This window comes from Mugil cephalus, chromosome 10 (genome assembly GCF_022458985.1).
Source record: "Mugil cephalus isolate CIBA_MC_2020 chromosome 10, CIBA_Mcephalus_1.1, whole genome shotgun sequence".
In the NCBI taxonomy this organism is placed as follows: Eukaryota; Metazoa; Chordata; class Actinopteri; order Mugiliformes; family Mugilidae; genus Mugil; species Mugil cephalus.
In genome coordinates this window covers 10,601,693-10,620,464 of record NC_061779.1, presented here as the reverse complement: position 1 = coordinate 10,620,464, position 18,772 = coordinate 10,601,693, and the positions used below count along the sequence as shown (strand labels likewise).

At 45.5% G+C, this 18,772-nt stretch overlaps 1 protein-coding gene across 2 annotated transcripts; it reads left to right on the top strand.

Moving 5' to 3' along the window:
• The first annotated feature begins 932 nt into the window (after positions 1 to 932).
• man2a2 (mannosidase, alpha, class 2A, member 2) lies at positions 933 to 18,108 on the top strand. 2 transcript variants are annotated; one of them, XM_047595595.1, is made up of 24 exons: positions 933 to 1,373; positions 2,510 to 3,456; positions 3,894 to 4,151; positions 4,703 to 4,847; positions 5,832 to 6,003; positions 6,232 to 6,359; positions 6,706 to 6,879; positions 7,357 to 7,543; positions 8,138 to 8,315; positions 8,580 to 8,782; positions 9,206 to 9,388; positions 9,477 to 9,591; positions 9,697 to 9,767; positions 9,859 to 10,024; positions 10,809 to 11,045; positions 11,297 to 11,419; positions 11,666 to 11,780; positions 12,029 to 12,162; positions 12,253 to 12,394; positions 12,747 to 12,880; positions 13,086 to 13,163; positions 13,652 to 13,846; positions 13,946 to 14,059; positions 15,632 to 18,108. In XM_047595595.1, exons 2-24 carry the CDS (start codon positions 3,325 to 3,327, stop codon positions 15,782 to 15,784), a joined length of 3,537 nt encoding a protein of 1,178 aa, XP_047451551.1. In that variant the 5' UTR covers positions 933 to 1,373; positions 2,510 to 3,324; the 3' UTR covers positions 15,785 to 18,108. The 2 variants fall into 2 exon arrangements, with proteins under 2 accessions (XP_047451551.1, XP_047451553.1); XM_047595597.1 differs by lacking the exon at positions 13,086 to 13,163 and having other exon boundaries at positions 951 to 1,373.
• The last annotated feature ends 664 nt before the right edge of the window (positions 18,109 to 18,772 follow it).

Below are 18,772 nucleotides of genomic sequence, written 5' to 3'. Positions count from 1 at the left end.
CGTCTTTGTCCTGAAGAAAGTCTTAGCAGATTTTGTAAATAAGCCGCATATTTTTGGGGTCACTTCAAATCAAGCTATGCTCTCCTGCCGTCATTGCTTTTAGTCTTGTCACAGGCAAAAATAGGTTTTTTGGACTTGTGCATTTTGGACTCAGATAAACAAACAAGATAATGCTGAGAGCAGCTGTCTCACGTATACCCACAACAAAGGGCTGCAAGATAGGGGATAGTTCTTACTCGAAACATTTTTTTTTACTGTGCAGTCACCCACATACTGTAAATGAAAATGTGCAGTGTTAATAACCGGTTAATCCAGGGATTTTAGTGTGATCATTATCTGGCTCTATCCTGTCTCTGAGCTGCTGGCTGTCTGGTTCTAAATATTAAAACAATGGATTTGCAAATGACAATATTATGCATTGGAAGTGATGGAAATGAGTTGAAAGTTCGTTATTTTACAACAGTGATTAATTATGCAGCAATCATTCTCTAATGTTCGAACTCGTGTCGCAGTGCAGAGGTCTCAGGTTTAGTAGAAATCAAAGGTCGGTGCATTTCTTTTAAAACCTGCCAAAGCCGCAGGTCAATCACTGACTGACCGGCAGCAGGGATGTGTGATACCTCTATTTTATCTTTCGATCCGATACCAAGTAATACCAAGGCTAAGAACCCGATACCGCCATCGATACTTTTAGACGTCTACTTATGAAAATTAGGACTTTTATAATGAACATTTGTGAATATAATTTTGAAATTTTTATTTTATACCCCGGTATAACAAGTAAACAAGCTGCCAAATATCCTAAGTCTCTTTAATCAGAGCAATTACAGACTTTGCAAATCAACAAGTCAACTGAAAATCTGAGGAAATCACATAAAAAATCTCTCTCAAACATGAAATGAAAATAAGAACAGTCTCTCTGACTTCAATATAATTCTTTCTGGATCAGACAGAGCGGTCTTCGCTGTCATCTATTTTTACTACATAGCTGGATATTGCCTGCCCCTCTGAAGGGCTTCCATCATTTTTTATTTTTTTATTTTTTAGAATTGATTAGTAATGTAGTATAATGTAGTACAATAATTAATGTAACATTCATATTTCTTGTGAAAGTGGACTTGGTGTCGATATTTTAATGTGAAGATCGATTCTAAAAAACACACGTCTATATTGAAAGTATCGACATTCCTGAATCGATACGAGCATCTTTCTCTATCCGTCTTTGCTCTCTCTCCCTTCCCACAACCCTTTGCGGCAGCTCTGCGATGCTAGCCGCTAAGCTAAAGCTGAGGCTAGTCTAGTAGGTAATCTGTCAGCCTGGAGCTAAAAGCACGAACACCACCGCGCTCTTCCGGGATACTCTCCTTTAATGGGTAACGACAGTTTTTTTTTCCTCATTTCGTTCACAAAGACGCACGGTCCCAAGGTCGAACACAAACGATGGACGAGGTTTAAATGGAAAGGGAATAGTTAGCCGAGATATCAGCCACGTATTGTGTTAATGTTGTCAAGCCCGTACTTGCTACCGTCTGCACCGCTCGACGTCAACCTGCCGTGAAGCTGTGACTCCTGTCCACTCCGTTTCATCTCCAGTGACAATCACGCTAACGTCGACCGACTCTTGCATCTTGCTCCCAAACTAGCTGCACTTGGTGTAACTTGATGGAGGGTTTGGTAGCTAGCTCTAGCTTGCTTAGCTCCGCAATCCCGATATCCGGGGCTAGTTAACCTCCAAGTAACTGGGATAAAAAAAAAAATATATATGTAGACCGTGTACGTGAGTGGGTTAAAGAGATAAAACCGAAACAAACTGCTGCCGCATATGTGACCTAACGTAGGACAACGTGCACATTCATATATTATAAGTGCACCTAAGTTTAAAGCTACCAAAGGTCCTCTGCCCAGCTGCCCGATTGTTGTTAACTAAAAGAAATTTGAATAAAGCTGGAGATGTCAGCCTTCACAAACAAGAGGACAGCTCAGGCCAGTTTATAATTAGCATATTATGAATTACCAGGACTGTTTATTCTGGTCCTCCCCCCCTCCTCTATGATCAGATACTATCTGCACTGTTTGTCCCAGGAATGCGGGAGTCTGGCCACTAGTTTTCTCCAGCAGACATCGACACAGCAAAACCTTTCATGCCGGCTGCTCAGATGATCCAAGATATAATCACCTTCCTCCAGTTTCTTCTGAGAAAGTCCTAGCTATTGCAAGCTCTAAGTTATTATCCCAACTCCCTGCAGTTGTGGCTGAGATGCTTGGGAAGTGAGCGGATTATGATCGTGGATTTGCACACAGAGGAAAACATGAACACGTATTAGTGCTGGGGGGGAAACACCAGACTAAGTGCCCGTGTTTCCTCCCCCTTCAGACCCAACAGGGTATTTTCCCCTGCGGATCGCAAAACTTGCTTCTTGTTAGTCCGTCTCTGAGCCAAAAATATGTGTTTATTATATGAATGCGCGTGTATTGGCTTGTTTCATCATTCTGAAACATTTCCCAACAGCTGAAGAGGACCCTCTAATGTGACTCCAGCTTGGCCGCCTGTGATCAAGGACAGACGTGCTGCCCGTGCTGCCACAGTAGATATGCATTCACTATGCTGCTGAGAGGAGAATGACATTTGTCTCATTTTAATTCCTGGAGCTGCTTTGGGCAGAGTTGGGGCTTGATTAAAAAAAAAAAAAAAAAGCTGCTCCTCTAAGCCAAGTTGGCCTCTTTCTCTTCAGCCTGCTCCTTTGCACCGCCACAGACGAGTGTGCAAGCGGCCATGGCGCTGGAAGCCAATTGAGCGAAAGGGGCTGATCAGCCGCTCAGGAGGATTGGACTGTGCTGCGTGAGTGGGGACTGGACGAAGAGAGCAGGCCCACTAAGGACACTAGGCTGCCTGTTTTAGGTCCCTCTGTCCCTTTTTTTTTTTTTTTCCCCCCCTTTCTCGCAATCTCATCGATTTGGATGGTTGAGCACAAGGGATACTTTGAAGGACTCCACCGGTGGCTGTGGTTTGGCCAGAGCTGTCTGACTTCTTGCCAGCTATTGGTGATTTAGTACCATTCTTCGCTGCTGTCACCGCTGAAGCCCCATTCTCTGTGGTCTCCAGTATGGTGAGTGGAGGCTGGAGGTATCACAGAGCTGGAACTGAACAATTAATACTTGTGTAGTTGGTTGCTTTCCATCATTTTTTGTGACTGCACTGTGAGGGATTGCTTTCCAGTTTTCAAGGACTTTTTTTTCTCTCTGGAAAAAAACACCCTAGTCAAGGGCTTTCAAAAAAAAAAACCCAAAATTGAAATCCCGGAAAGAAGACAGCTCCAGAGGAGGATGAAGCTGAGGAAACAGGTGACAGTGTGCGGTGGGGCCATATTTTGTGTGGCTGTGTTCTCACTGTATCTGATGTTGGATCGAGTCCAACACGATCCTGCAAGGCGACAGAATGGCGGGAACTTTCCACGGGTAAGATTAAATCCTGTAGTGTTCTTGTGTGTGTTGTGCGAAGACCTGTGTCTGCAGTTATTTGTTTGTAGTTTTTCATTTCTTTTTTTTTTCTGCAACAAATGGTAAATTAGCATAAATATCTTTATAGAACTGAGACCAGATTGCTCATTAGTGATACCATTTTCATGCTGTACATGAAAGACTGAATCTAGATCTGTATTTTTAATAACCCAGTGCAAACAGACTCATCTAATCATCCATTTATTGTACCAGAGATATAAAGATATATAAAGCCATTTAGATCTCCTCTCCTCCTGTTATCTTTACCGAATTGTCTCATTTTTGTGTCTTTAAACGAAGGCTTAGGAAGAAGGCTTGAGGAAAACATCTGGGTTTGATTTGCAAATGTTTGCCTCATGCAGTTGTGTGATTTATTATTTTTATGTGGGTTTCAGAGCCAAATCTCCGTCCTGCAGAACAGGATAGAGCAGCTGGAGCAGCTCCTGGAGGAAAACCATCAAATCATCAGCCACATAAAGGACTCTGTGATGGAGCTCACAGACACAGGAGCTGTGTCTCCCAGCGGCCACCTGCCGTTCAGAAGTGCCAATGGATCCTGGGTCCTACCTTTCGATGGTCGCCCCACTTTCCTCGCTGTCAAGCCCCAAGATTGCCAATTTGCTGCAGGCAGCCGTAGTCAAGCTGATGTCCAGGTGAGCTGCCATACAGTCAGACGCAACTGAACATCCTGTCGTGCAGGAGTCTTCAACGTTTTTCAGGTCACCGACCCCCAAACTAATGGAGAGTAGGGACCCCCTACCTACAATATGTGTTCTATATTAAACTCGGCGGGTCACCATGCAACTGCCGTAAACACATAACTGACATAAACACATATACATACATGGGATTTCACCTGGGGACTGAATAGGCTCTCTTTAAAGTTGTGGTGGAAAATGTGAAAAAAAAAAAAAAAGTATAAAAAGTGTCTAATCAACCAAAGATTTTACGACACCCCCTGCAGTACCTTCGCTGACCCCCTAGGGGTCCCCCCCTCCACTGAAGACCTATACTGTAGCGTTAAACAAAGGCAACAGGACTTGTAGAGTTTCTCAAAGATGTTTCATCCAAGTAGCTTCTTCAGTTCTAAAGGACTTGGTTTGGTTTAAATAGGAACGTCAGAAAGTCACTTGACTCGCTTGACTCTAGTCAACGTTTTTGGATATACGATGATATATCGTGTGCAAATGTGTTTTGATTGTAGATGCTGGATGTATACTCCATTCTCAACTTCGACAACCCCGACGGTGGTGTGTGGAAACAGGGCTTTGACATTACCTATGAGCCCGACGAGTGGGACAACGAACCACTGCAAGTGTTTGTGGTCCCTCACTCTCACAATGACCCAGGTGAGTCGGAAAGGCTTTGTTAAGCATCAGTGTTTTTTTTTTTTCGTCTCACACACAAAATAGGGTGTTTTTTTTGGGGGGGATATAGAAAGAATCATGCCAGTTCTTTTAGTGCCTTACCTGGATGGGAGGCTTACCATAGGGGATGGAGAAATCACTGCAAATTGGATTCATTCATTCTCATTGTCATTAGCATAATGCTGACGTGACTGACAGCTTGGCCACAAACAATGGAATTAGGAAGATAGTGGCATTGAAAAACTGCCGCTATTTATACGCGGTATTGGCTGAGATTTTATTTTGGACTGACACTTCCATTAAACTTGTTTACCAGCCCGTGCCGCGCGCTCGCTAACTTGACGGGTATTGATACGTTGACGTGCCGAAGAGATCCTTCATTTAGTTAAATTTCACCGCAAGAGTATTTTACAAGCGCCATTAATAGCGGATGAAGAATCATATGGTCAAACCTGACTCGTGGCACATTAAAGTAGGTCTGTTGGTAATTGGCTCTGTAAATGCAAAGCAGGGACTTAAGGGTTTAAGGTAAGCACATCAGATAATGAGTATACCAGTGAGTAATCCTGTTCTAGTTTACTAACTATTCCTGTTTAAGTGACATTTCTTCTAATTGTTCAAAAAGTGCATCTTGAGTGTGTATTAGGCTACAAACATTTGATATTCGATGTTTAAAAGCTGCTGTACTCTGGTGCACCTTACCGTGACTTTCTTAGGAACCACTTTCTGAGGGGAACGGCTTTACTTGAATAAAATATGAGTTTTATTTTTGATCCATTGCAGCACTTTTTCCACAGCGCTGAATCTCTTTACCTGCCTTTTTTTTTGTGTGTGTGTGTCTTTCTATCAGCTGGCTAGATGAGGGTGGGTGCGCACGGGGACGATCCAATCTGTAGGGCACGGCACGGCGCGTTTTGCCGACGGTTGCGCAGACTGCTCACATTTGTCGTCCTCTTGCGTTGTCAGGCTGGGTCAAGACTTTCGACAAGTACTTCACGGACCAGACGCAGCATATTTTAAACAACATGGTCGTGAAGCTGGCCGAGGATCCTCGCCGGAAGTTCATCTGGTCCGAGATTTCGTTCTTCGCCAAATGGTGGGAAACCGCAGACGCACACAAACAAGAGGCCATGCGCAAGTGAGTCATGGATATCTGAAGCACACATGCCCCCCCCCCCTCTCCCCCCTCCCTCCCCCTCTGGAAAAATCAAAATTAGTTGAGATTTCAGTATTTCAAATGGCAGGTTGTGTCGGCTGGCAGATTATGGCACCTCTAAAAATAGCCGGTTATCTGGTTAATGTGACTCCCCTTCTTTATGGGCGGATTATCCTCACCTTGCTTTCTTAATCCTCTTCTTTTCAACAGGCTGATCCTGGGAGGACAGCTAGAGATTGTGACTGGAGGCTGGGTGATGACAGACGAAGCCAACGTTCACTATTTTGCCATGATAGACCAGCTCATTGAGGGGCACCAGTGGCTGGAGAGAAATCTAGGTGCGCAGTGGACCAGAAGCTGCCCCCTCGTCCAAGCTTTATTATTTATACTCGGAGGGCGGATTCTTTAATGTTTTAAGAGGCTCCGGTCTGTCTTTTTTTGCCTTCACACCAGTCTGAACTCCTCGCTGTGCTTGATAATGAAATCTGAGCCTGCTGTCCCAAATGCAGCAGATGTAGCCTCTCTCTCAGTGGGTGACAAAACGCTTGGTGCTACTTTCGGCGCACGTCCCACTGTGGAGGGCGATTTCCTAAAGAGAAAAAAAAAAAAGAAAAAAAAAGCATGCCTTCCTTCCTTTATCCCAGCGTAAACCTGAAAACGCTTGCTTTCTGCTCGCTGTTGCAGGTGTAACTCCTCGCAGCGGGTGGGCGGTGGACCCGTTCGGTCACAGCGCTACCATGTCCTATGTGCTGAAGAGAGCCAACCTGACCAGCATGCTCATCCAGAGGGTCCACTACTCCATCAAAAAACACTTCGCCTCCACCCGCAGCCTGGAGTTTATGTGGAGGCAGGCCTGGGGTGAGTGGACCAGAGCCAGAGATGTCATCTGATTCATGTGCTTATCTTTGTTAAGCTCATTGCAGAATGAGTCACGCCACTTGTCACGAGAGGGGGGGGGGGGGGGGGACTCGGAAGGACAGCCAGTGTGTAATGGCCTCAGAGGAGCTGTGTTCATTATTACCTCTAAATGAATTGGATGTCTTCCAATGATTCACTGTTCATTTGTTCCAAATGGAATAATCAGATATGTCAGATATTATCAATTTGGAATTGTTAGTTCAACGTATAATTCAATTTTGTCAGTTATGTTTTGCTGCTTTACGCGGCGTAACTTTTAAAAAATCCCCAGAGGACGTTGTCGGATCTTAAATTGACGGCGGGATAATGAGCTCTTGTTGGTCCGTGATCACAAACACCACCCGCACTTAATCATTCTAGGCATCTGTCACCGGCCAATTTCTTATTCCCCTTTGTCCTGCCTCGCTGCCCCGACAGACACCGGGTCCGACACGGACATCTTCTGCCACATGATGCCGTTTTACAGCTACGATGTGCCTCACACCTGCGGGCCCGACCCGAAGATCTGCTGCCAGTTCGACTTCAAGAGGCTGCCGGGAGGTCGGATCAACTGTCCCTGGAAAGTGCCGCCAAAAACTGTGGTGGAGGCCAACGTAGCAGAGAGGTGAGCCTTTTATTTTGCGTGATAACTGATTAACCGAGATTAAACCGAGACTTGATGCTGCCTCCGTGTTGACAGAGAGATGGATAATGAACCTTAAAATGCTTCCTTCAGTACTGAGTTAATGTATTTAAGGAATCAACAACATTTGTTTGTTGCACTTTTATTTAAAAGGAAAAAAAAGTGTGTGTTCAATATCAGTTTTGAAGTGGATCGGGTTTCAGCCTCAAGGACGGACACAACAGATTGGTCACCGTTGTCGCAACTCTGTGTTTTCTGTAACGGCCCCCCCGTACAAATAAACTAAACTTGAACTGGCGCCAAAGACAACAGCCAGAAAAGGTTGCGCGAACAGAGGGAGACAGATACAGACTGCTGATGTCCTCGCGCTCGAATTAAGCAGCTTTTAAAGGACCTCAAAAACTTTTCAGAGGACACATTTCAGTGTAAAACAAACCCCCTCACCCACCCCCACTTCCTCCTCCTCCCGAGGTCACAGTGGTTTCCAAGAAAACCGGCCTTTGCAGAGCAGAGCGACTTGGCTGCAGAGAAATATGTCCTCTCATTTTTTTTTTTTCCCTTATTTTTCTCAATCAGGGCACAGCTGCTCCTGGATCAGTACCGTAAAAAGTCCAAACTCTACCGCAGCAAAGTGCTTCTCGTTCCCCTGGGAGACGACTTCCGCTATGACAAAGCCCTGGAGTGGGACCAGCAGTACGTCAACTACCAGAAGCTGTTCGACTACATGAATTCTCACCCGGAGATGCACGTTCAGGTGAGAAAATAATTTGTTGAATGTCACAAATAATTGTTTTTTAATTGTTTTGTGCATCTCAGTGTACCAGGTATCTCTGTACACAACCTTTCTTGTGAGAACGAATCGTGTCTTAACTCGCTGCCAGAACAAAAGGCGTCGGGACTTGACGTTTGGTTCAAAACATGCCATGTGAAATGAAAGACTTCTCTATTTCCTCTCTTCCGCGCTTAATAACGACGACGTTATTTCTTTTAACCGTGCGTCATCTGACGTCCTCCTCAGGCTCAGTTTGGGACTCTGACCGACTACTTCAACGCCGTGTACAAAGCCAACGGGGTGGCCCAGGGCTCCAGACCCGCTGACTTCCCTGTGCTCAGCGGGGATTTCTTTGCCTACGCCGACCGCGAGGACCACTACTGGACTGGTTACTACACCTCCCGACCCTTTTACAAGAGCCTGGACCGTGTGATTGAGTCACATCTCAGGTGAGTCACATTTAAACACGACTCTGCCTGGCTTCCTTTTTTTTTTTTTTTTTTTTTTTTTTTTAATTATTTACAAACCAGATTAAGGTGTGGCATCCGGTGTTTGGGACTATGAACGTCCAACATGCAAATTGAAGGCAAAATTTGAACAGGCAAAACAAAGATTGGACTCTTGTTTCGTATCCAAAAGGAGAAATGTCTGGATGAAACTGCAATGCCTTTTTTCTTTTACAAGAACTTAAAAACAGGCCTATAGAGAGTGAACTTTTCCAAACCTCCCTGTTTCTCTTACAATAAAATAAAAATGGCAAAACATAAAATGCAGTGGTCTTAATATAGTCTACAAATGTGAACACATCTTAAGCTGAAACTAATATGTCTTCCTTTAAAGCTTAATGATAACGCTTTGTCACTGTCCTGCAGGGGGGCGGAGATCCTGTACAGCCTGGCGGTTGCGAATGCTCGGCATGCAGGCATGGAAGGACGCTACCCGGTCTCGGACTACGCCCTGCTGGTCGACGCCAGGCGGTCGGTCGGCCTCTTCCAGCACCACGACGCCATTACAGGCACTGCGAAAGAGAACGTCGTCATCGATTACGGCACAAAGTAAGGAGACGGTCGCAGTAATGATTTGCCTATTAAAATACGTTGAAGCAAAAATAACAAGCTGCCTCTGTTTGTTGTTCCTCCCTAGATTACTGCGTTCACTCATCGGCCTGAAGAGAGTTATCATCAATGCCGCTCATTTCCTGGTGATGAAAAACAAAGAGTTTTATCGCTTTTACCAGACCGAACCCTTCCTGGAGACGGTGAGAGGAAACACTTATCATGAAGACGAAATAGAAAACAAAAAACTTGTAGTTTTCCTTTTGTCTCGCAGAGCGGTCACCGTGCTTGTGTTTTTCTTCCTGCAGGATGACCGGCGCGCCACTCAAGACTCTCTGCCCCAGCGCACTTTAATCGAGCTGGACTCAGCAGGGCCGAGGTATTATCTGCGTCCGCGCCTTCTTTTTCGTTGCCTCACGACTCCATCCTGTGCTCATGATTGCTTTTTTTTTTTCCTCCTCTGCCACCAGGTACCTGGTTCTGTTCAACCCCGTGGAACAGGAGCGTCTGTGCGCCGTCACCGTGCTGGTCAACACGGTCAGGGTGCGCGTGCTCACCGAGGACGGACAGACGCTGCCCGTGCAGCTGAGCGCTCAGTGGAGCTCCGCCAGTCAGATGAGCGCGGAGGTATTCGAGGTAAGATGCCAAATTCAATACGCTGCCGCTTTCTGAGCGGTAGGCACATCGTCATCTGCCTCCTTTTAGCGTGTGCAGGAGCTGCTCGCACGCTCGAATGCCTTTTGACGCCTTACGTTTACGTTAAGTCGGACGAGAACTTAACGAGTTTAAGGACGGGCTAAGATGCACACGAGATGGTCATTTGTAGCTCTTACAGAAGAAGTGCACTGGTCTTCATGCATAAACAAATACTTGTCCTGCATAGCTATAATAGAGTGATGCTAAACAAATCAGTCAAACTATATTTCTAAGGAACTTTTCATGCAAAAGAGCCCAATGTGCTTTACATAAAAACAAATGTATAGTCTATTTAAAAAGAAACAACAGTCAAAATATGCATTTGAAACATGAAACAAACTTTTGTCTCATGCAAACGGTGGTGAGCAATACAAAGTGCTAGGGTGAAAATTTAAAGCAGTTTTCAGAGAAAACAATAGAAAACTCACAGAAGGTAATGGATTTCAGTGTAACGGAGAACAATCTAATTAACATTCTAATTAACATCATCTCTCATCACTTTTTAATTACAGTACTGTTGCTAAAGTGCGAACGCTTTTAACTTTTTAATGAGCGCCGTGTGGTCAACACTCGCCGCTGTTAGTTAATTAACGCGGAAGATGAAGCCGGCGCCTTTGAAGCTTTTTGGGTTTGTTCAAAAAAAAAAAAAATGACATGAAATAAATGAGTTAAAAGTTAAATGAATTAAAAAGTCCGACCCGTTGACTGTCGACCGTCTGTCCAGGCGACGTTCATGGTTCGCCTGCCTCCCCTCGGCCTGGCCGTCTTCCACCTCTACGACTCTCCGGACTCGCCGATGACCCTGCGCTCGGACACCCTGCTCAGGCTGTCTGGCCGGGGCGTCACCGCCCGGGCGGCCGACCCGCTCCCCGTCCACTCTCAGCAGGCCGACTCCCAGACCTTCTACATCAGCAGCCAGTCCCTGACGCTGGGCTTCTCCGGAACCACCGGCCTGCTGGAGGTTTGCACACACAACCTGCTCATACTTCCGCTGACTTCAAATCTTAAGATGTAATTTACTCATTTGTTTGGATATTTATTTTTTTTAAGGAAGAAGCCATGACCTTGGTTTCTTAATAAACCCTGGCTTTTTTGATCAAAGTGAACATGACATGTCTGGGTGCTGCTCAAACTTCCTTTCATCTCGTCTCTAATTTGATTTTTTTTTTTTTTTAAATGCTCACCCTCCATCTGTATTTCTTTCATCTGCAGAGCATCAAGCGCAGAGATGATCCTCAGGAAGTGAAGGTTCAGATGCAGTTCATGGTGTACGGCACTCGTCCCTCCAAAGACAAAAGCGGGGCTTACCTCTTCCTGCCGGATGGAAAGGCAAAGGTATCTCTCAGATGTTTACTTTGCTCTCGAGAGGCTTTGATTGCGTCCCCTGTTGTCACGTCGTCGCTGGCAGCAGGAATGGAGGCAGCCTGGGTGCTGATTCATCTTCTCTTTAGTTTGACAACAACAAAAGGGGCTTAGTTGTCACGGCGGAGGAGCTGCTTACTCTCAGTCGCTGACTCCATCCACTTTTCCCGTCGTTCATCCTCCCCGCTTGTCATTCTTTGCGTCTCTTCCCGCTTTCAGCCCTACAACCAGAAGGAGCCACCTGTGGTGCGTGTCGTTGAAGGACCTCTTTTCTCCGAGGTGGTGGCTCACTACCAGCACTTCCAGCAGACTGTTCGCATACACAATGTGCCAGGTAGCGAACACACAAAAAAACGCACAATGGAATCAGTTCAAATTGACTTTGGCTAAGACTTTTTTTTATGTTTAAAGACACCAGATGGTGTAATACAGCACGGGGCCAATATGCTTAGCAAAATGACAATTTATAATTTGATTTTTTTTTTTTTTCCCCTCTGCTCTCCGTTGCCAACTTTCTTTTTTAATACCCTTGTACTCCTTAAATTTAACAAGTTTGCTTCCGAATACCTTTTCTCTTTCCAGGGGTGGACGGTTTATCTATAGACTTCACGACCATGGTGGACATCAGAGATCAGACCAACAAGGAGCTGGCCATGCGTCTGGTCACGGACATCGAGAGCGGGGACGTCTTCTACACGGACCTCAACGGCTTCCAGGTAGGTCGCAGACGAGAATCACGCGTGCGCCTCGTACATTGTTGGAACAGAACATCGTGAAACTCATAATCGCGTCGCCCATTCTTGTAGATGCAGCCCCGTCGACATTACCTGAAGCTTCCCCTGCAGGCCAACTTCTACCCCATGCCCAGCCAGGCGTACATCCAGGACAGCAACCACCGCCTCACGCTGCACACGGCTCAGTCTCTCGGTGTCAGCAGCCTGGAGAGCGGTCTGTGTCTTATTACCGTTTGGTTAATGTTGTGCCGTTTCTCTTCATTTTCATTTTTTTTTTTTTTTTAATGCAAGTTACCCTTGGCAGACGCTGTGTTTTTCTTAGTTTACTGTCTCTTGCCTTTTATGCAACAGCACTGAAGCACTTATCTCTTCCTCAAGAGAGCAAAGCAGTTCATAATCTCGTGTTAGCGTACAGGGCTAATCCTTTTATCATCGTTTCCCGAATAACGGAGGCGTTCGCAAGTGACGGATCGCTCCGAGCGTTCGCAATTCATCGACCGGTGTCTGAGAGTTCAATACGCGGGGCTTTGTGTTAAAGCTGTTGTCCCTGCCCCTCGCCCTCCCAGGCCAGCTGGAAGTGATAATGGACCGGCGGCTGATGCAGGATGACAACCGGGGCCTGGGTCAAGGCCTGAAGGACAACAAGAAGACGGCGAACCGCTTCCGGCTGCTGCTGGAGAGGAGGTCCACGGGCAACAAGGTCGGTAGAGCGACAGCTTCCCTGAGTGCTCTTGAGACGCGCCGCTTTTGTTCTCCGTTCTGTCTCATCCATAACACCTTTCTTCACATTTCTTCTTTTTTGTTCACTACTCATTACCGAACCATCTGTCTGCTTGGTCTCCTCCCAACTCTAATTTTGTTCTCCTTCTTTTTTTTCTTTCCCCCCCCCACTCCATTACCTTCAGCGTGACGGCTTCTTCGCCAAACTCTCCTCCTTGTTTCGTTCTTTCATCTCTCGCGTCTTGAGTGACGGGGTCCGCGAGGTAACGTTGCCTCGGCAACAGCGAGGAGGATGCTCGTTAGCCCGCGCCGTAGCCGTGTCCGTAGTCGTAGCTCCTGTCCCGAGTGGATTCCGTTTGCTTTCCCCTCCCTTACCTCTTAGACGTAGCCAGCTCGATTCATCTTAATGACGGCACCATCGAAGGAAACTTAATTCTTATTATTTATCAAGTAAACGAACACCCATTGGCAGAGAGTGGAGGTTCGCTGGCTGCAGTTTTATCATCCGGCTCGGGATTAAAACTGCCGACGGTTCTTGAGATGAAGTGGCGCTGCCACCGAACATAATATTTGACGCACGTCATTTGAAATGCGCCATACGATTATTAGGCCTGTCCGTCTGCGCTGGACTAGATATAGATGTGAGCTGCCCTGACAGAGTAATTAGAGCCTGTTCCTCACGTAGCGGCGTCTTTAGAGGGGAGCCGTTGGTGTATCGTGATCGTTTAAATCCGTCTCTGCCCTCCTCCAGATGACGGACGGCGCAACGACCAGCTTCCCGTCTATACTCAGCCACATGACCAACGCCTTTCTGAACCACGACGTCTTACCGCTGCCCGTCCTGCCCAAGAGACGCGGCATCCCTCCCCTCCAGACCTTCGCCCCCCTCAAGTCCATCCTTCCCTGTGACTTCCACCTGCTCAACCTGCGCAGCATCCAGACCCAGGTAACGAAACAGTACAAGAAAAAATCAAAATTATCTCCGCTTTAGCGCCTCCATGCTTTGACTTATTTCACTTGTTTTCGTTTTTTTGCGTGAGAGCAGCAGGACCCTCAGTCTCCGTCTCCGTACACGGCCTTGATTCTTCACCGCCTGGCGCTGGACTGTGGCCTGGAGGCTCAGAACCTCGGCTTCAACTGCACCACAACACAAGGACAGGTTAGAAAGAAAGAACACGTCTAAACGTCTACTTTATGGTCCTTCTCCCCTAAATTTATATACCACATCTTCACACCACCAAGCCATTGGGCCAAGAGTCTTCAATGTTTTTCAGGCCATGGACCCCCAAACTGATGGAGAGATTAAGTAGGGACCCCCACCTACTGTATGTGTTCTATATTAAACTAGTGCTATTTATAAATATAAGCTATCCCTTATCCCTTTACTAAAATGTGTTAGATTTATTTTAATGTGTATTTAAAGAAATTTAAATTTGTCGGGGAAAATTAAAAAAAAAATATATAAAAAAATGTCTAATCAACCAAAGATTTAGTGAGTCCTCTGCAGTACCTCCGTGGACCCCCTAGGGGTCGCGGACACCCTGTTGAAGACCTCTGTTGATGTTGGGAGCTTGAATTCACAGTGACACATTCAGGGTGACTCAGGGGAGGCTCTGTCTTAGCCTCCCAGCTAACAGTGACTCTCCAGTTTGACCTTTTGGTGGCATCTTCTACCAATGTGAAGAATTATTTCCTTTTATGTAGATGCCAAACATACGTGACAGCCGGCTGCTTCGCGGTTGATTTTGTGGCGTGTTTGACTGTTTCACCGTCAGCTTTTGTCGCCAGTTGTTCTTTAAAGCAGTTTCGGGGGGTCATCTGTACCTTAACAGCTATTAGATTCAGACTTCACTTAATAAAATATTATGCCTTGTAGCGCGTTTAACCCTTTAAGACCTAAACATCTGCCTGTGGATTTAAAAAAAGAAAACTGGGAAGTTGTGCCGTTGCGGTAATGATGTTGCACCAATGCTGTCGGCTGCAGGTTGCGGAGCAATGCAAGACTAGGGAGACCAAGTTAGAGTTGTTTGAGGGAATTTGTTGGTAAAATCCAAGTTACTTATACACTTGAGATGTCACGAAGGTTTTCCGGGCAAAAGCACCACTTCCCCGTGTTCAGCCACATCTTGGATTACTGTCAATGGTGCAAACCATCGTGAATTACGGTAATTCAAAAAACGTGAGCTTTAAATGGATCACTGGTGATCTGTACAGTTTTAAAGGATTAAGCTGTCAAATGTTATGTAAATCAGGTAAAATTAACATGTTTCTTGCCACAGGGTTTCCACTGAATCTTTTAAAATTTGATAATCCCAATTAAAGTGTTAAATACAAGCACATTTTGCCTTGTAGGTCTTAAATTACATTTAGCCAAGTCTGAAATCTTAATGTCCATTTACATCTTCATTTGCAGGATGACTCCCTCTGGCTCCGGCCTTTTATGTTTCTGGTCTATGAAGGTTTCATACTTGGTGTAGGTCTTAAATCTGACCCATAATGGTATTAAAGTCATAATGTCCAAACCTGCAGAATCTCTGTCCAACAAGTATTTTTTCCTCTTGATGCTTCGAGTTTCATTTGTTGATAATCCAGTTGCTCTTTTCCTGAAATTTTACCTTGTATTTGAGCTTTTTGTGCTGTATTCCTACTTTTTTTTTTTTTTTTTTTCTGAACCTACATGTCCAGTTTCTCCTCTAAACCCCTTCCTGTCCTCGTTCCTCTCCCTCCACAGCTGAGCGTATCTGGACTGTTCAAGAACCTGGACCTGCAGCTGCTCCAGCCCATGTCCCTGACCCTGATGCACTCTGGCGCGCCGCTGGCCAACGACACCACCCTCAGCCTGGATCCCATGGAGATCTCCGCCTTCAAGCTCAAACTGCGCTAAGAGCCGTCCAAGTAATAATAAAAAAACGGGAAAAAAAAAAAACAAGCAATATAAAAGCTCCAGACTCCACGGACCAACAAACGGCGCCGCGCTGGCCGCAGACTGGCACCAGAGGGGTCTGGGTCTCTCTGTTTTGTTAAGGAGAACCACACACACATACAAACACACACACACCAATCCACACCCACACCCACGGAGGCAAGGTCCACTGTAACAGGACTCAGTGCACAGCAGGGGGCAGGCCATAGCTGTTACTGTGGACGTCTCTGAGAGCAGAGAAACCCAGGCGAACAACGCAGCTGTAAAAGAGAAAGACGCCATCAGACACGACCCGGTTTGTCTCTCCGCAAAGGAAAATGAAATTTAGTTGTGCTTCGTAAAGGACTCGTGTCTTTTTCTATCTTCGCTCTATCCTAGACTGAGCTACTGAATGTAAATATCCCAAAACGACGGGAGCCGGGGACTGGTGCCACATCAGCGTGCAATTTATGAAGCTTTATTTGGTGAATGGGTTTTTACTTTTTTTTTTTCTTTCTCTCTCTTATGTACGCCATGAAGAAGATCAGTTTCTTTTTTATTCCTTTTTTTTTTTTTTTTTACTTATCAGTCTAATGTGACTGCAGTTTATTTAAAAATTTTTTGACAGACTCGAATGCAGCAAACAGAATGTGTGGTCTCTTCATCGCAACCCGCCCAGAGACCCGAGCTGTGTCGGTCACGACGCGACGATAAAAGCGATCGTTAATCGGATGACTGTTTTCCTTCTGTCCGAACGTTCTTCTCTTGTAGATAGTCACGGACTTTCTTTCCCTCACTTCTTGCCTCCCCCCACCCCCACCTCCCTCCCTGAGCTTCCTCTCTTTGCTGATGGAAGGTCAAAGCTCCCGTCAGTCATTCCTGCGCTTTGTGCCACCACCACCACTGTCGAGCGGATGTGTTTGTGAACCATACTGTATGCAGTAGAAGACTAGGCAAAGACTTTACCTCGTATATGCGCCATACAGCAGATGTCCGTGTGTGTGTGTGTGTAGAGTACGTTTATGTCGAGGGGAGTGGGGGGGGTTGTTGAAGCTACAGTGTGCACTATCAGGGACGATTCATCATGCATTAATGGGGGGGACGTCTGTGTCTTGCAGAGGGTCGTACCATACCACCACCAAAAGGAATAAAAGAGGAATTCAAGAGCCAGTTCACCCAAAACTTACTCTCCGATACAAAAAAAAAAAAAAAAAGTAGTCTTAAAAGATTGTGTACTTTGAACTTTGCACAGTTTGAAAAATAAAAATTTGGACTTGTGGTCATGAACAATTTAAGGCTCCTGTCACGTTATTTTCAATGACTAATCAGTAAAATCACCACCAAAATCAAGTCCAAGAAATATTAACATTTATAAAAACAAAAAGCAAAGGAGCAAATATTCACGTTTAAGAAGCGACAAATGGAGAATTTGACACTTTTGCTTAATAAATGACAAAACAATGCTAATTTAAGTCATTACTTAAAAAAAGGTTGTCTCCTAAAACAGAAGCAATTAAGCCAAAGCGATTAAAAAAAATAATCAAATCCATATTAGGCGACAATTTATTTCCAGTTTGTAAAGAAAACTGACGCTGTGCAGGTGCTGCGCTGATTTACAGAGGAAGCTGATCGGCGATAAAACCAACATTGTTACACTGAAGGTTGATTGCTTCACAACGGTAATAAAACTGCAAATTGTGTTTTTTTTTCTTGATTAGAACGATCAGTATATGTATCCAACACTTTGAGAGACCTGCCCGTGGAACTCGACACTAGTGATGTTGTTTTGTTTCGAGTGTAATTTGGGTGAACTGAACCTTTAGAAGTGATCACACTGTACCTAAGGACCCTCGACATGCAAGAAAATTAGTTTCAAATGAGCAGCAGCTTCTTCCCCCCTTTTTTTTCTTTTCTTCGAGGATCATTTGTGTCTAAAGATGAGGCGTCTCGCGTCCCACCTGTGTCACCCCCCTCCCCCTCCCCCTCCCCCTCCTCCTGTGGTTAACATTTCTGTCAGACCAGCCTTCATCTTGAATTGCACTTTTTCCTCCCCCCCTCCCCTCCCGGCGTCTTGTCACGACCTCCTCTCCCCCCGCTGTCTGGATGTGCGTCCCACTTTCTGTAGAATTTTTTTTCTTTCTTTTTTTTTTTATATATATATATAAATGTGAAAAAAATCCATTGTAGCGCGCTGTTTCTGTTTGTTCAGAGGTAATAATATATGAAGGCTCTTCTGCTTCTTGTGATTCATGATGGGATTAAAGCGGCAGGAGAGATGGGACGTGAATAAAGATTAAAAACTAAAACCGTCTTCTTTAAAAAAAAAAAAAAAAAGCCTCTCATTATCTTGTATCCATTTATTTATTTATTTTTTTTAAATGCATCATTGAATCTCCGGTTAATTTGCTTTCTGTCCTGAGGCCCACGACAACATCCGCAACAATCGGCTCTCGATCAGTAGGGGGCAACATTGAGTCACCGTGAGCAGATGTTGACACCCTCCCCTCCAGATTAGGTGTCGGCCCCTAACCCCCTTTTTCCCCCACTGTCCGGTGCTTCACTAAGTCAGCGGTGGTTGTCTCGGAGTTTGACAGCCCGTCGAGGAGTCCGCCTGACTTTCAGTGTTCACGCTTCAAAAACGCAAATGTTTAACGGCGGCGTGTTTACCTCTGTGTGAGGTGGAGGTGTTGAGGTATCAGTGACAGGCTGAGCGGGATGTTGAGCGTGAAATGTTTCTCTGTTCACGCTACATAAACATGGATCAGACAGGAGGGGAGAGAAAAAAAAAAAAAAGTGGCGATCACTGCATTACTTGTGTGGAGGTGAGAGGAAGTGTGTGTGTGTGTGTGCTCTTGTATAGATATCCCTCTGAGGACCGCTACTTTAAACCATCAGAGTGAGGACGTTTTGGCCGGTCCTCGCATCTTTACAAGGCCGTTTGAAGCCTATAATTAGGTTGTGGTTAGGATC

Coding starts and splice junctions, on each gene's coding strand:
- man2a2 (XM_047595595.1), top strand. CDS start 3,325: ATGAAGCTGAGGAAACAGGTGACAGTGTGCGGTGGGGCCATATTTTGT. Junction 8,316..8,579: donor ACCCGGAGATGCACGTTCAG/GTGAGAAAATAA, acceptor CGTCCTCCTCAG/GCTCAGTTTGGGACTCTGAC. Junction 12,395..12,746: donor TGTCAGCAGCCTGGAGAGCG/GTCTGTGTCTTA, acceptor TCGCCCTCCCAG/GCCAGCTGGAAGTGATAATG.